The sequence below is a fragment of the Microtus oregoni genome, unplaced genomic scaffold, assembly GCF_018167655.1.
Source record: "Microtus oregoni isolate MIOR12 unplaced genomic scaffold, Mior012 000015F_ref0000493, whole genome shotgun sequence".
In the NCBI taxonomy this organism is placed as follows: domain Eukaryota; kingdom Metazoa; phylum Chordata; class Mammalia; order Rodentia; family Cricetidae; genus Microtus; species Microtus oregoni.
This window is the reverse complement of record NW_024543074.1, coordinates 7,938,945-7,956,723: the sequence shown is the minus strand read 5'-3', so window position 1 is coordinate 7,956,723 and position 17,779 is coordinate 7,938,945. Positions and strand designations below refer to the sequence as shown.

Genomic DNA, 17,779 nt, shown 5'->3' with positions numbered 1-17,779 from the left:
TGGGATGTTCTGGGTTGTGGCAGGGATAGCCGCAAAGATGATTATGGAACTATGATCTCTTTTTGTCTTTTTCACCTTCCAGTCATAAGACGAGTGATTTTGCTCTGCCACAAATCTCTGCCATGGTGTGCTGCCTAGCCACATGCTGCCTAGCCATAGACTACTCGATCATAAGTGTCTGCAACCACAAACCACAATTAGCCTTCTTTACGAGCTACCTTAGGTAGAGCGTATAGGGATTCCTGGAAAGACTAACGTAAACCATGTGCACAAAATCTAAAGGTGTCACAGTGTATGAAGTGTCACAGTGGGAGATTTGTATTCTGCTTTGTCTCTAGCAGGGGCTTCTTGACATCGGCAAATGGAGAATGCTGGAAGGGTACCACGGATAAAGCCTGTGAGGGCATCATTTAGACTGTACAGGTGTTTGCCTGGCAAAATAGAGTCCAGACATTACCCAGGAGTCCCTGAAGGGAATTTGTTCGTTAACATCATCTATAAAAATTCTTTCTGGACAGGTACCAGCAGTACTTTACCTAGGGAAACTGGAAGGTGGACAACCCTGGAGTGATAGGGAGATCTGGTAGGTATAGACCCAGCACAGGAAAGGATGAACGAGGATGTTGTGAGTTCACCAGGAAGAACTGAATATGAAGGAAGAACTTTGAGTGTATATTTACTGAAGTAAGAAGACTGAGAGCTAAGAGATCCTCACTCTGCCTGGCGCTGAGGGTACCTTCCATGGAAGGATGAGGGTGGGTGGGATAATATGACTGGGAAGCCTAGGTAAAATAGTTGGGGGGAAATGAAGTATTCTAGGTTTGAAAGGAAAAGTTGACATTCAAATATGTTTATCAGAGAAGTCTACAGGCACAGGTCGGGAGAGTGAAGGGCCATGAGGGAGCCATCAAGGTCACCGAAGGGGAGCGGAGAGGAGGGATGCTGGAGACACTGGGTCAGTGAACTGCAAGGGAGGTTGTGAAAAAGCAACAGAAAAGAAAGGAAGGAAGACAGGAACAAAAGAAGAAAGGACAATAATGTTGGTAAAGTCAAAAAAAAAAAGCTTCCAACAGGAAGGGCGCTAACAGTTACTAATATGGACAGTCACCTGAAATGTGCTCACCGTTCAGTGAGGACATTTGCCATTTTGAATAAAACGACACAGGCACAAAGCGAGCTAATAAAAGGATGAACTGGGGTGGAAAAAAAACAGCCTGAAGAAAGCTGATTTCGAAAACTGATCTACAGGCGAAACTAAATCACCATGCCACTTCTGGTTTGGGAGACCAAAGAAACTATGGCCGGACCTGTCACCAGGAAAGCGGCCCTGGCGCCTGTCTTTCCCGACGTGTGCTGTATTTAGAGCGTCACTTTCATGAAGTATAAAAAATAAGCAGCAGGTTCAAAAGCTATGCTTTTAAAGCAATGAGACCATGGACGCAAACAGAAAATATCGAAGCAGTGGACATGAAGCTACTGAAACACAAAGGCAAAGGGAGAGAGAGGCAGAGCCCACACCAATGTGTGATGACTGTGGACGGATGTAAGCTGGCTAGACAGGATTGAAAAGGCAAAGCAGAAATGATGCTGAGCTTGACCAACTATTAAAGCGCATTTTCAATGGGTGAGAGGCTGAAGACAAGGCCATCTATTCAACGGGAACTTAGGGAAATACTTAGCCAAGTGCTTGTGCAGCCTTGGATAAGATGTCTAGCTTCCACGTCTCCCTTTCGCTTACAGTAAAGTAAATGATGACTTTCTTGCTAAGTGTCGCCCAAACCAATTTTTTATCTTTGGCATATTAATATTTTATGGTAATGGGGTAACATTCCTGGAAGGTACATGCACAAAAATAAGAGTCAACATGCAGTTCTGGGAGTTAACATCTGGAGATCAGCAATTATGCCCTTTGTGGTTTTCCACCGGAATCAGGAACGTCAGGGCTCATTATTTCTGCATCATTTCCTCCATTATGTCTCCAATCCTCACTCCCCCCCCACCCCAAGCTCACATGGATCCTAAAACATGCTGTGGTAAATGAGCAAACTTATGAGTCGCGGAACATATTTTGCTATCTAGTGCTGGTGAAAATGTCCTCAGATAACCTGACTTTGGAAACGGGATAAGTAGAAATCCATAATCTGGAGTGGGAGAGAGCGCGATAGGAACCAAGCAACCGAGGAAAGCAGATGCGAATGACTCAAAGCTTTACTGATCTATTTTTGTGCCTAGTTAAGCAAATCACTTCTGTGAACTTGTGGCAATGCTGTCTGCATAACAGGCATTGTGCCTCTTTCTAGGAGCTTGTCGTATGAAAGGTGATGTATCTGAGAGAGAGGCACAAAGCAGGACCTCAGCAAAGAAGAACTACTGAGACCATCCGTTTCGATAGAGAATATTCTAGCATGACAGAATGTGGTTATCAGCAGAAATAAGAAAACCTTCACAGACAGCTGGGAGAAAAAGCGCTATTGTGTGCAGTTTTGCTTCTCACTAGAGGTATCTGAAGCAGGTACAGTGACAATACTAGATTTCAGAGCTCTATCTGGATGAACAGCAGCGATCCCATCAAGGCAGAGCTACTCTATTATAATAGCCACATTTAGGAGAACGCTGCCTTCTTCCCCTTTCTCGTGTGATAAACTACTGGGGGATACTCCCCTTTATATATCTCCTAAAATCACTGTAACTCTTTATTAGTGCGTGTTCCTTAAAGTACTAGTACATTCATTGACTCTCAGGAACTTGTTCAACCACTTTGCATTCGACAACGACAGTAGTATTTGCTGAGGTTAGTCACAATTGACTCATTCTAGAAAGGGCTCTCTAGCTTAGAACAAGCAAGCTGAGAACCAACACTGAACGCAAGGCAAAGCAGAGCTATTGACTCCTTGGGCCGGGAGTGTATCTCAGTGGCATAACCCGAGTCTCAAATGCACAAGGGCACAAGATTCTGTCTACTGCATTGCAAAAGAAAAACAAAAAGCTACTGGCTTCTTGCTAAAACTATGCCACTAACTGTTGGTAGAAAAGTCAGATTGTGTCAAAGACCCAACCAAGGATAACAAGTCCGTGGAGGACTCAAAATGACAGACAACATTAAAAACATTCATAACTGACTTAGGCTCTCAGCACTTCACAGAAATAAAGCTGAAAGCTCACATATGTGATGACTTTTTAAATATTCTATTGGTAAACTGGTAATTGCCATTGACAGACATGGGGCAATTCCTTCTGTGACTAATTTCTTTCATAACTCAATTTAGCCTGACAGAATACTCTGTATTCCATGTGAACCTACAAAGTGGGAACTATACCCACACCTGCCTTCCAGCCTTCTGGAAAACACTGTCATTACTCCTCAAAACAGTGTGATGTTGGCCATACCTATGTGTGGTCTAACTTCCAGAAGAAATGAGGAAGACATACACTTCATTTCCAAAGTAAAAAGGGCAACTCAGCAATGTAACTGAAGAGGCATATGGTCAAACCCAGGGGACAAGGGGACCATTTCAATAAGAGCTTTCATCCCTATGGCAGAAGAAATTGTGCCCAGGAGAACTGCACAGAGCGACAGGGAATGTTCCACAAATTATATCATCAGAGTAACCTGGTTGAAACATAAGGGGCTGACAGTGGCCCAGGGTTCCACAGTGGTGCTGAAGGGAGGTAGAAAGCTGCCAGGGAGCCATCTTTCACAACTTCAAGTTTCTCCCTCAAACAGAGCAAACAAATACAAACACACACACTTACTGATCCCTTTATCATCTACTAATCTGAAACCACAAGTTCCAAGATTCTGATTGGGGGAAAAGCTGATTCTGTGGGAATATTTTCTTTCTACAAAATTAGATGGCACTGGAGTCAAGTGGCCTCCCTTCTGCAGTTCTCAATAGATGAGAAGCCTTAAGCTGCATGGTCCAGAATATTATTACCCAGTGGTCATCTCTTAGACTATGATTATGTCATGAAAAATTCTAGGCAAGGAAACCCCACAATCTTAACCGTAGCAGTAAAAGTACTTACTGACAAAGAAAGTTGTATTTCTTTGTGGTTGTAGTTTTTGGAAATCCTTTTCTTCAATGCCTTTACTGCATCTTTTGGCCTGTGGCAATAAACACATTGAGATCATCAGTTGGGAGGTAGAAACCGTCTCTACGAAAGCAATGTGCAGTATGGAAATAGGAACGGCTTAAAGAATAATGCCTGACGTGGAAGTCCTCTGCCACCATAGGTGGGCCTCTTAATTTACCACATCCAAGTTTCCTTGTGAAGTAGATAGATCACCACACCTGTCCCCCACCCTGTGAGATGCAGTTAAGTAATTTCTGTAACTGTAGTGCATAGAAAACACTGGTTATGAAATGCGTGCACACCTGCTTCTGTCAAGGTTCAAAATCAGGCTACAAGAAAAGGAACCCTAAAACAACAAAAGAAAAGTGATCCCTTTAAGATTCTCAGCATTTCCTGAGTACCGCGTTTGTAAGGGGATCTAGGAATTACAGCAGTTTGCTGATTCTGATATGCTCCAACTTTATGTTAGGAAGATCCACATGGAGAGAGTCAAAGTCTACTTTATTAGATTTCCCTTTTGCATGATCAATGAAGAAATCGATGCTAGTAATGAAAAGGCTCACAGAGGGTCTACACTCAATATTACAGGGCATGGAATATTATAAATGTGGCTCTAGGGAGATGCTGACTAGGTAAAGCATCTGCTATACAAAGCTTGAGGACCTGAGTCAGGATCCCCAGACCCAGGTAAATTTATGGTGGACGGATTACAGGCTGCCTCTCATTCGAAGGCTTGCTCAGCAGATAGAGAGAGGGGGTCTCTTGGGGTAAGCTGGCTAGTCAACTAGCCTTACTGCAGAGCTCTGGGTTCAACTGAGAAACACTGACTCATCAGATCGGAAGGAGAGCAATTGAGGAAGATCCTTGATATCAGCCTCAGGCCTCCACACTAAAGTGTGCTCACACACGTGTGAACACACATGCCTTCATGTATACCACATACAGACACACATTTTACAAAAAAAACCCTGTAAACTCATACAAATGTTAATACATAACCAATAATTATGTTGCCATGTTCGCTGCACCAGCACACACTAGACTAAATCTTTTTTTTTTATCAATTATCCCTTAAAAATGTTCAGGGAGGTGAGCAAGTTTCACCTTTTATCATAGCCTATAGTTGATTAAATTCAAAGGAGTAGTCCTTGTAAAGTTCTTTTTCCCCCCTTTCTTTCTTTTTAATGACTTCAAGTTTAGATAGTGTATGAATACACAGCACAGCTTGTCCAAGTACGGTATGAACAGGGTGAGCTGGCAAGATGAAGGATAAACACTATGCCCTGACAAGGAAAGAAAAGACTGCTCAATTGTTTCCTGACTAATCAAGAGGGTTGGTCACCACCGGCCTGGACACCAGCAAAAGCCACCCAGCTTGCAGCTTCTGGATAATGCTTTTGTTACATAAAACACTGGCAACCAGAGCGTGAGAAAGTTCTAAGGAAAAAAATAATAATTTATCTTTCTCTAAAGAAAATACTTTTTAAGACGAGGAACTGGAGCAAGGCAAAGACAAAATTTAAACTAGTAAAGAAAAGGCAAAGGAGGGGACAAGCTCTAATGAACTCTTGGGTACTCTGCATGCTGGGGTAAGGCAGTTGTCCCCAATGTCAGCCTGTCATCTTCACAAGGTAGGAGGTGCCTAAAGGACATCAAAACATTCTCTCAAGGAAACACCCAAAACTTGGCAAGGGAAAACACACTGCGGTTCTGACATATCTTATCAGGGCACAAATGCGTAGACGCCCCTGTGAACTTACCCATCCTGCGTGGTGTTAATTATGTCACAGATATGCATGAACTGGCCCCAGTCTTCAGTCTGAACTCCAGCAAACGTAGCCTTCTCTGAAAAGATAGAGCTGTTTGTGTTGAGTCTGAGGCACAATGGCATAAAAAAAAAAAAAAAAAAAAAAAAAAAAAAAAAAAAAAAGATCTCGTCTCCTTGAAATAATCTGCCTGGTGCACTAACAAGTACTATTAAGTCTATGCTACCAAAGGGCAAGGTGATTCTTTTTCCCCTCCTAAACAATTGCCAGTAATTCAGGAATCAATCAGAAGTCAGGTTCAGAGGGCTGCTGTTGCAATGGTAATGAGTGAACCATTAAGAGAACCTATAACAGCTGGCCACAGGGCCAGGAGAGACCAGTTAAATCTCCATCCTCCAGGCTCTTGCAGAAGATGAAACCAGCTCTCTGGCACACGGGTAGTCACGGGCCAGGTGTACTACACATTGAAGGGACTCTAGCCAGCCCGGGTCTGGCAAACATGGCCCTGGCAGGACTTGCTCTTTTCTCTACTAAATTACATTCCTAAAGCTAGCCACCAAGGTCTATTCCCTTATTTGGCCACTTCCTCCTCCTGAGGCTGACAACCATGGTTCAGCTATTAAAGTATTGAAGTTCAGTAATCAGGTGCCCCCTTTGGCTCATCTAATTAACATGCCCAATTAAAATCAAACACCTTAACCTAACATGGGGTTTCCTCCTGTAGCTTTATAAACTGCTATTTTCCTAAGTGCCACTTCTGTCTCCTCTCTATCCAGAGGCAGTCCTTTGTCCCTCTGGGACAAATACCCATTTTCTGCTCTCCCTTGTTCCCCTTTGCCTTCTGCCTCATCTTCTATCTTCTGTGTTTGTCTCTTATTCCCTGACCCCTGTCCCTCTGGGGCAAATAAATCTCTTTGGTGCTAAGAACTTGGTCTTGGGTATCCTGAGCCAATACTTTTCCTTTTACACGTTACTAAATATTTTCTTGTTTAACAGGTACAAGATGATGAAAGAATTTCGGAGAGAATAAAAAAAAAGTTATCCAAGGTTACATATCAAATAGAACTTGCATTTAAATCAAGATTATTTGATTCCACTGTTTGTACTTTTAAATTATGTATTTGGTGGTGTGTGGGGAGGGGGGATGAGAAAAAGGGAAGAGCTAGCCCAATAGCCAAGCAAGTCAACTTCTGACATCACAGTTCTAACTGGCGGATTTATACACTTACACCTGACATCCCCTCCTCTAGACGGCCTCTTTAAGAACACAGAAGGAGGGTCAGAGTCTCTAATGCATTGGTTCTCAACCTTTCTAATGCTGCAACCCTTTAACACAGTTCTTCATGTTGTGGTAAGCCACAACTATAGCATTATTTTCATTGCTACTTTGTAACTGTAATTTTGCTAGTTAATGGTGTTTACTGGCTTCTGTGACACAGATCCCCAAGCATGGGGCAAACCCTCGTGTTAGACTTGAGTCTGGCATTGAATGGCCAAAGCTGAGCAATCTTGCCCGTGTTGTTAGGAAGAGCTTTACTCTTCCATCTGCGAGATCTGTCCTCCTCCTCCTCCCTCCCAACTGCTCATTCCTAGAGAACTCCTATCCATCCTTCAAAGGCCACGGCTGAGTTCACTTTCCCCTTTTCCTAACTTTTGGGTGCCATAAATGCTTTCTAGTATTGCAAAGGTTCTTACAGTTGTTACTACAGAATGAGTATTCTTCTTATAAGCTTGTAAGTTCCCTGAAGGTTGACACTATGCCTTCCTGAAGGCATCTAGCTGGTAGTTCCTGAATGTTTACAGAACTAAAGGCTAATTTGACATATTGCTGGGGTTTCATTTGCCTTTGGAGATTCAGCATGGATCCATTTCTGCTCAGGACGCATTCTACTACGCATTACCAAGCAAGGAGAAAGAAATGAAGAAAGCATTTTCCCTGAAGGCAACTCAGGTTCAAGTTCAAAGGTGTTCCCTGTCCCTACAGCGGTTAACATACCCTCTGCCTAAACTCTGCGATTCTAAGCCCTGCTTACAACTACCAGGTTCTAAGGATTTCATCACCCCACTAAGGTCCCGACAGTTTGCCTGTCATTAATTCGTCCTGGTGCCACACCCTGTCCTTAAGGGAGGGGTTGGGAGAAAGAAGGGATCTTAGTGTAGTCAGCGACTTCTGAGCAGAAGAACAAGGGAAAAGGGAGAGCAATATTGGGTTGGAGGGCGACGCTTGGGGGCCTCTGAGTCGTCAGAGGGCCCCTCTCTCCGTCCTCAGCACCACCAACACAAATTTTCAATCTCCCTGTTTAAGCAAAAAGCTACTCAGTTCGCTTGAGCTGTGCGCCGGAGAAAATTGGTTTGGAGAAACCTGCCTCTCCAGGTGAGGTCATGCTAATTTGCTTCTCTGAGCCTTCTCTTCCTGGTCCGTAAAATGGGTATAACAATAAAGTGATGGGAGCGGACGCACTTTATGAAGAACCTTGCCCAGGTCAAGAAGTTTCCACTTTCTCCTCCCAGCGGTTCCAACACTCCGCTCAGTGCTACGGGTCACCTGCTTGGCTCTACTCGCCCAGCTGACATCCAAAAGGGGATCCTGTATTTTTTTTTTTCTGGTATAAAAGAGCCAAGAAAGAAAGGTGGGCAGCTGCCTCAGGTGGACACAGGTGGCGTGGGAAAGCTGCGGGGGAGGGTAGCATTTCCTCCAACTTGGTCCAACTCGGCCCCGCAACAGTCGAGAATGGAGTCGAGCAGGCAGCGCTCCCACGGTCCCCAAAGCCAGTCGGGATGTTGCACCCCGCGCCTCCTTACCTATGAGGTGACCCACGGAGGTAGCATAGGGATCACGGTGACTCTTCCCAAACGCCATGGTAGCTCCAGAGAGCCCTCCCAGGAAATCCGCCTCCACGGCCCTCCGTCTGGCGACTCCACCCGCCCGGTGCTCGAGGCTCCACCTCTCTGCTCTGCTCCAGCGCTACGCCGCCGCTGCGAGGCGCCAGGCAGCGCGCCCGGTGGGGACCCGGGGGACTTGGCGCACCTGCTGCGCACGCCTGGCTCTTCCCGCGCCGCGTGACCTTAGGTGGGCTGGGAGCCCGGGTGGAGCCCTGTGGCCCCGCACCCCAGGCCTGAGAACTCAGAGCCTAGCTCCGATATCTCCACTTAAGGGCCGAAGACCGCTCCTCTCCCTTTAGAGACTAGGTGGTGTGGGGTGGTTGCAAACACAGAGCTGAGGAATATTGCTAAGTTAAGAGAAGGACGTGGGCCTCTCAAGTCATTGTCACACATCTCCAGAACGATGAGATCTCGCCTATTCCCATTCCCACTCCAGAGATCCCTGAACCGATTCTTGCGCCCTGCCCTTTAAGTCTACGGAATTGGGAGGAGGATGGGCTGTCTGTCTAGCACTGCGACGGCCTCCCTGGAGCTCAGGCTCTTTGTTTCTCTCTTGTTTCCAAGAGGAACCATGGGACGCTGCCACACAAGCTCTTGGCTTCTAACTCAGTTTCCTAGGAGCCCTACTTTCCAGCCTACTGATGAAAGGAGTTGGGGGCTTTCCTGGGGCTCTGGCAGGAAATATGTTTGGAATGTAAATCCACATTAAGAAACCAAACCCCTTTGTAGCTTCTCTTTTGGAACCAAGATTTCTTTTTCCTTTAAGATGGTAACATCAGATAAAACAGCGCCCTATCAGTAGGATGTCTCCTGAGAGGCTGGGCTACTCAGCTGGTGGTAATTTTTGCTTCCTGTGGTTAACTGGAACTCAGCTCCACATATAAAGTGAGCTGATTTTTCTCCCCTGGAAACTAGGGAGACTAGGAAGAGCAAGCGGACCTGGCTTGACTTATATTTTGGTCTTACATATTTTAGCGTAGATGCCCAAACCAATTACATTGTGCTTCAAGTGGCTAACATCTATTTTATTGATCTCGAAATCTTCTTCCTTATCTTCCTCCTTCTGAGTGAGTTAACACCAATATTCTGCAATCCAAAAACACAACATTTTTGTTATGGTAATGTTTCTCATAATGAGCTGGGTTTTAACTGAAACAGGACATGTTTATCAGTGTTACCAACTATTTCACACGGTGCCATTTATCCACTCCCATGGTCAAGCGTCTTTACAGCTGATGTTGAGAACATCTTTCTGTAGTAATAAGAGCGGCGGGGCTGCGTTCCCAGCACCCCGGCCGCCTGCTCGGCTAGCTTATGCCCGAAATAACAACACACAAACTGTATTTATTTAATCACTGCTTGGCCCATTTCTATCTAGCCTGGTCTCTGTTTCAATGTTATGGTCACTGGCAAATCATTTGATTTCCCTGAAGTGTGCCCTGGAGCAACATTAAAGAGAAAGTCAAATTCAGCACTTGCTCAAGTACAGATGACTGTCTATGGGGAACAAGAAGTAGGAAGGAACTGAGAATCCCCCTAGTCGTTTACCCCCTGCTTCTACTGAGGGGGGGGGGCAGGCTTTCTGCTTCCCTCTGTCTGATTCCCTTACACAGCAAGACTGAGAGAGAACAAGAGGAAGAGTAGCAAGAACTGTGCCCTGGACACAGTGACTGATGATGACCACCCATGATCTCTCTCAGGGGTGCCTGCACAGATACTGCCCCTCAGGATGTTTTGGTGGCTGTAACCATTTCTTTCTGTGCTCTGTCACTTTCTCCATGACCCCACTCTTTTCCAGAAGTGAATATCAATTCAGTGTTACTGTGGTCTAGGAGAAGGATATTAGCAGCCCCAGCCAAGTTGAGGTCAGAAGAGAGGCATAATTCTAGACAAAAGTAAGGATTAAATATCTAGATACCGCTGGGCCGGAGAAGTGGCTCAGTGGTTAAGAGCACTGGGTTGCTTCTCTAGAGAACCAGGGTTTGATTCCCAGCACCCACCTGGCAGCTCACAGTCACATAACTTCAGTTCTTGTGGACCTGACACTCTCTTCTGACCTGTATGGGCACTGAATACACACATGTACACACCAGGTGCACAAACATACATGCATGCAGGCAAAATACATACATAAAATAAAATAAAGTTAGCTGGGCAGTGATGGCACATGCCTTTAATCCCAGCACCCAGGAGGCAGAGATAGGCAGATCTTGGTGTGTTTGAAGCCAGCCTGGTCTACAAGAGTTAGTTCCAAGACAGCCAGGGATGTTACACTGCACCATAAGGTCACGGAGATTGCTGATGAGCACTACTGCGCCCAGCCTTACGCGGCTGTTGGCAATTCGAACTCAAGTCCTTATACTTGTAGGGGCAAATGCTTGCAAGCACGCCAAGCCCTCTTTCTAGCCCCGATAAGCACTTAAGTATGTATGTGTAAGTCATGATGTTAGGTAAAAGTGAGCGAGACACCGCTTTTCAAAATGTGCCCAATGCCTGCAACTGGAAACCTTTCATTCCTGTCGTAAGGAAAGTAGCATGCATTTCATTTTTATAAATAAGTTGAGATTCAGGAAGATAGAGCTGTTAAATGGCTTGGCTACATTTTGAGCCATGGTTGTCTGATTCTGGAGCCCATATTATACTGCCAATATTTGAAGCTGGTGACTGAGTGTGACATTTTACTTGTTAAAGGATTCTGTTTGATTCAAAATGAGACCTTGAAAAATGAGGCAGTCTACTTTTCTGGCACTGAGTTCTGCTTTCTTTCTTTCTTTTTTTTCTGTGCTTGCTCAAAAAATGCTAATGTGTTTTGGCTAGAACCATAAATTAGACGTGTTCTCCAGTCATTGCATGGTTAGTGCCATAGTAGGTATGAAACCAAACTTTACAGATTAAAATAATTAATGCATATACTTTTTCACAAGTCACACTGTTAGTGAAAAACCATTAGACTCCAGATTCTGTGATATGCACCACCCTGCTATTCCGTCCTTTCGTGATCCACGACTGTGGGCACACATTGAAAAAGTGGGTTCTGGGGGAAGATGCCTGAAGAATGAAGGGACTGGGGGTGGTAAATTTGCACATATGTACAATGAAAGTTACTATATCCGAGTGGATTCTATCGGTGATTCTGTTTCTCACCACTGAAATGTTTCAATTATCAGAACTAGATAAGGCTCTGGAAGTCTTGCAGTCTCCGTTATCAGCACTTTAGATCCACACCCAATGAAAATGAGTGGCCAGCCCAAGGCTAACCAACCCCAGACTAGGATGACACAATATAGATAGAATTTTCTCTTTTGTGATCCTTGTTTTAGTGTTTAAATATGAGCCTCCACTCTCTAGAGTAGCTCCTAACGCTTTCTCTTCTGTCTTTCCCATTTGGAGGGGATCAGTTCCAAACCTTACCCACCCCTTCCCAATTATTTCTATGGAAACTGACTTCTGTAGCCCTGTGATGAGCTACTCTATCCTCCAGGCTCCATCTTTATCTCTGCGAGAGATCTTCCTTCCTTCCTCCAGGGTATCTCTGCAGCTCCTCCCTATCTTTCTTCTCTGCTATTTCCCAATGATTTTCACTTGATTTCATTTCTCTCTCTGTGGTGTTAAACCTACGCTTCCATATCTTTTCACAGCCTTCGCTTCCTCTTCTCCAGGCCCCTCCACCACATTCTCCTTTTTCATTCTTTAAGGGAGCCTTTTCTGAGCGCTGCCACCAGCATTGAGCCTTTCTCTCCTGCCTTAAGTATGTCTCTTCTTTAGAACCTAGCTGATTGCTCAGGAAGGGTTTTCCTGCCTTCTAAATATAAGTCCCTCTGGGGAATAGGACCACGTTGATTGGCTCGTGCATTCTGTCACTTAACAAACTTGAAGAGATAAATATTGAATGTATGCATACCCCTCCAAAATCTTAAGCAGCCCTGCTCTTCCTTAGATCCAGTGCCTTCCCCTCCCCTCCCCACGCCCTGGGTGGTTTGGAAACTGAATTCAGTGTGACCAGAATTATATACTTAACCCCTTCCTCCACCATCTCTAGCCAACTGGACTGTCTTGTTTTGACTGCGCTAGCTATTCTCAAATTCAGTGCACAAACTGGTGGTAAAGAGTGTTGATGCCTGCGTGGGTCCACCCCAGGACGTTCGCTTTTAAATTGTCGTGAGTGTATAAAGGGCATCAAGATATTTAAATGTCCTCAGCTGACACCGTAATTTCCCATATAGGAGACCTCGGCATTCTTCCTGACTTTTATTTAATTGGTTCTCGATTCCCTGTGTTTTATGCCGGCTCACTTTCTGCCTGTTGGTTTTTCTCCATGGGCCACACTCTTCACTCTGGCAATTCTTCAATATCATAAGTCTGTTCAGGGATAAAATTCAGCCCGGGTTTTCATGAACCCAACCAGGGACTCATGAATCTTAATGGCATATTATTTCTCCTCGGTAATCACATTTTTTTTTTGCACAATAAATTTTGCTCACTAATTTTGAAAGCCATATACACACTTTGTTTCCAGTGATTTTTAACAATGCTATAATTTTATAATTCCTGACCATGGAAAATGAAGTGAAAAGCTTTTCTGCTCTTCCTTCTGGAAAAGCTATCAGGTTCGTGAAGAGGCTCCTTTCACTCTTGATCTTCCTTCAGGACACTATTGCTCCATTTCTATAGAACTTGGCCTGAACTCAGAAGACCCAGGAGGAGAAGGAAAAGTCAGAGGAACAATGAAAGTAGCTGGTACTTGGCTTCTGCAAACATAGGCCAGAGGGCTTTGGTTTTTTCCAGTAACATTCAAGATGATCTTACACTCGTATATTACCGATTTTCCTAAAGTCGCTTAGAATTGGGAGGAGAATTCAAAATTTTTTGTTTCAAAGCTTGGTTCATTTTCCATCACATCATAACCTCCTCCCGCCAAAAGGATTCTGCCTTTGATCTTGGCAAACATCTGCAGCATTGGGCCCAGTGTTCTCTATTCCAAAATGCAAAGGAGAAGGGTGTTGACTGGTCTTAAATCCTTCCACAGCTGTTAAACTTTAAACTACAAAAAGATTCACTAACTTTTCTCTTTATTACCCAAATTAAAAGAATCGCTCCTGAGATCTGGGGCTCAAGGGCAATTCTTGGGTACATTTTTGTCATTCCAGTGGCTTCCTATGAAGCTCAAGACCAATGTTTTCTTTTTTTTTTTTAATTTGGAAATAAAGGAATTGATATTTTTATAACCTAAGCCAGGAAGCTTTCAATGGATTTTGCAGGCTCCTCCACTTAACTCATTTGGGACTTGTCACTTTGTGTGTGTGCGTGTGCGTGTGCGTGTGTGTGTGTGTGTGTGTTCATTCCTTTGGAATTCTAGCTCGAGCTTCCAAGAAGATTAAGTGATTTAAAATTGCAGCTCTCAGATAAGAAAAATAAATCCAAGTTCAATAGCTGTTTTTGAAAACTTTGAGATAATGTTAGTTTAGCACCCAGAAAGGTTCTGGGCATGCAATAAAGGTCAGCAAATATTAGCTGGTGATTACTGCCATTTCCTCCTTCTAGGCTACTTAAAAGAGTTGGGCTGGCCTAGGACAGTCTCAGTGGGATGCTGTTGGGGGTTTGGGTGGGAGCTAGGATAGGCTCAGTGGGATGCTGTTTGGAAGTGTATTCTACAGAAAAGTCTTGAAAGAGCAGCCCACAGGAAGGGTAACAAACATCTAATTTCGAGGTCAAACTTTATTCAAAGGCCAGTGTTCCAACTTGCTGATTCACGGTTGACAAGAACTCCACCCTTTCAGAAGGTTAATGGAGGAGTTTCTCCCGCACATACCCGAAAGAATGAGAGTCAGCATTAACCAAGGTAACACTGGCATAATAAATGCCAATCGTATAGCTGGTACTCAATAATCACGAAAGCTAAAAGTTTAAAATAGGCTCCCTGGCCCGATTCTACTTCCCACCACCTTGGTAGCTCTCATTACAACATTTGTTACCATCTGAAATGGTCTTGAAAGTTTTGTTCGCTGCCTGCCTATTTCTAAGATTTAATACTGCCCCTTCAATGGTAAGACCATGCATTGGCTTATGGCTTCGCCCTCCTTTCAAATCCCTGTCAGGTCTACCTAATGAGGTAGAGATTCGATCCTCCAACTCCCAGTAATCCTACACAAACTCTTTGACTGTGATATGATATAATATTCACCCCCTTTTGAACTTAAATCACACCACACACACACACACACACACACACACACACACACTTTCTATACAATCCCGACTGGTCCAGAGCTCACAATGCTCCTGCTGCAACAACTTGAATATTGGGATTACAGATGTTACCACTCTGCAGCTACTTGGTGCCTTTCAAACCTAAGACTGCATGTAGCCAACAAATGCAGATGGTCCTCTTTTCTCATCTTCTGTTTCTCTCCTGCTACCGTTTGTCGTCAGCTATCTCTGCAGACTCCCTGAATGTGTTTCTTCTCTTCCCTCTGGAGATTAGCAAATTGCTGTTCTGGATTCCTAGCTTCCTCCATGGCGCTAATTTACAGCTTCCACCTCCTCATGTCTTTTCTTTATTCTCCTTGTCTTACTGTCTTTGTAGCATTTAGTGCAATAGGAGATGGTTTTTATTTGATTTGCTTGTGTATGCCAACTTCCTCGTCTTCTGGCTCCCTATGGACAAACAGAGTCTCTCCTTTGTCCCTCACTGCATTTTTCTGTGACGCCAGCACTGCAGCTCGTGGGCTGTGAGCCTGCTGTTGTAAAGTTACACTATCAGTTTAGAAACCAGGATGACAAATGAAAAGCTTCCAGTGTAGCTACAGGAGACTGCCTTCAAATACGTAGAACTTTGCTCCACATTATTTTGTTTATAAAATATATTTTTTGCATCTGGATGTTTAGCTTGCATACGTACATGTGTGCCACATCTATGCCTGGTTCCCATATAGGTCAACTGAGAGCATTGGATCTCCTGGAATGGGAGTTACAGAATGTTATGAGCCACCGTATGGGTACCAAGCAAACACCAGTACCCTGCAAGAGCAGCAAGTACTCTCAACTGCTGGGCCATCTTTCTGGCTCTAATGTATGTTTATTTTAAATAGCATCTTTAGATTTCTTAGAGATATTTCTTTCTTGCATGGATGACTCCTGTGCACGCAGGAGAAAGGAGAAATAAACAAAATAAGTTCAAACAGATGTGTTTTCTGATACAGAGCCTGCCTCCCTGGAGTCACGCCTCAACTCAGAGTCAGGGATGTACTGAGTCTCTCTCTTCAAAGCCAGCTCATCTTTTGAGCCACCATGAGCACCCGTGATTTAGCGGTTTGGAGTGAACCATGCTGTTGCCTCTTCTCCCGATTCCCTTTATAGGAAGTTGCCGACACTCCCAACATGTTTTGAGGATGGTACTTTCTTCATTTTACCAGAAAGTATTCCCCAAATTTGGTTGGACCAGAAGTGGGAGTCATTTTTCTTCCCAAGCACATCCTGAAATAGATTGCAGACTGAAATATCAAGGGTGCTTTTTGTTATCCCATGAGTCACTAAGGATGACACACAGATACCCAGGCACTGTCAACTTTGAGAACATCTCCGCTGTCACCCATGTAACAGAGATTCTAACACATGATAGGGTGTAAGATGAACTTCAATATTAAAGATATGGAAGGGTCTATGTCTCAGGAGTTTTTTATTTCTTCCTGTAGATACTTTATAATAAACCACATATCAGACAAATCCTAGGTATATTAGAAAATCTTTCTTGGACCTTTAGATTCTTGAACGAATAATAAACTGACAGTGGCTTTGTAAGTTAATCTGGAGACAATTTTAAAATGTGACTTTAAGTTTTTCCCTTTCTTTTCTTCCCTCTGGGACTTGGTGCTTCCGTGTAGCCCAAGCTGGCCTCTAGCCCAGTCTTCCTTTTCCAGTCTCTCATGGGCTCTGTCACTCAGTTACACATTTCCTTATCCACTGCATCTTAAAAGTCCACAGATGTATAATTTATAATATCTACTATTGAAAAGATGAGAGTGCTGATCAAATTTTCTTTTTTTTTAAAATTTCTTTGATTTTAAAAAAATACCAATCCAAGTTCTCACTCTCTCCCCTACTCCCATTCCCTCCACACACCCTCCCACCCCACCCCCATCCAATCCTCAGAGAGGGTAAAACACATTGCTTTGTGAAAGGTCCAAGTCCCTCCCTACTGTATCTAGGCCAAGCAAGGTATACATCCAAAGAATAGGATCCCAAAAAGCCAGTACATGCAGTAGAGATAAATGCTGGTTCCACTGCCAGTGGCCCCCTAGTCTGCCCCAGCAATTCAACAGTCAGAGGGACTAGTTTGGCCCTATGCTTGTTCCTTCCCAATCCAACTGGAGTTGGTGAACTCCCATTATCTCAGGTAGACTGTTTGAGTGGATGAACCCATCATGGTCTTGACTCCTTTGCTCATATTCTCCTTCCTCCCACTCTTCAACTGGACTTTGGGAGCTCAGTTCAGTGCTCCAATGTGGGTCTCTGCCTCTGTTTCCATCAGTTTCTGGATGAAGGCTCTATGGTGATATTTAAGATATTCATCAGACTGACTACAGGGGAAGTCAAGATCGGGCCCCCTCTCCTCTATTGCTTAGGGTCTTTGCCAAGGTCCTCCTTGTGCATTCCTGAAAATTTCTCTAGGGCCAGGTTTCTGCTAACCCTATAATGGCTCCCTCAATCAAGATATCTCTTTCCTTGATCTCATCTCTGTCCTTCCCCCATCTCAACTACCCATTCCCTCAAGTTCTCCTCAACCCTCCCCTTCTCCCTTACTCTTCCCTTCTACCTGCCCCTCTCGCTCCACTCCCATGCCCTCAATTTTGTCAGGCAATCTTGTCTGTTTCAAATTTCCAGGTATATCTATGCATGCTTTTTGGGGGTGCTCACATTATTACTTAGCCTCTCTAGGATCATGAACTATAGGCTCAATGTCCTTTGTTTGTAGCTAGTACATTCTCTTAGGCATTTAGAAAGCGTTTGATTTTAGGGAATGGCATGATTTTTTTACACCATGAGAGGGCAGTCTTGTT

General features: G+C 44.2%; 1 protein-coding gene across 3 annotated transcripts in view; it reads right to left on the bottom strand.

Moving 5' to 3' along the window:
- Positions 1–9,132, bottom strand: part of Tom1l1 (target of myb1 like 1 membrane trafficking protein) — a 41,785-nt gene extending 32,653 nt beyond the window's left edge. For all 3 annotated transcript variants that reach the window (XR_005975627.1, XM_041664319.1, XM_041664320.1), the window contains exons 1-3: positions 8,643–9,132; positions 5,835–5,919; positions 4,027–4,105 (exon numbers count right to left, since the gene is read on the bottom strand). Coding sequence is in view for 2 of the 3 variants with exons in the window: in XM_041664319.1 (XP_041520253.1) it covers positions 4,027–4,105; positions 5,835–5,919; positions 8,643–8,700 (222 nt within the window). In the remaining variant the exon portion in view is untranslated. The remainder of the gene's footprint in view (positions 1–4,026; positions 4,106–5,834; positions 5,920–8,642) is intronic.
- Between the last annotated feature and the right edge of the window lie 8,647 nt (positions 9,133–17,779).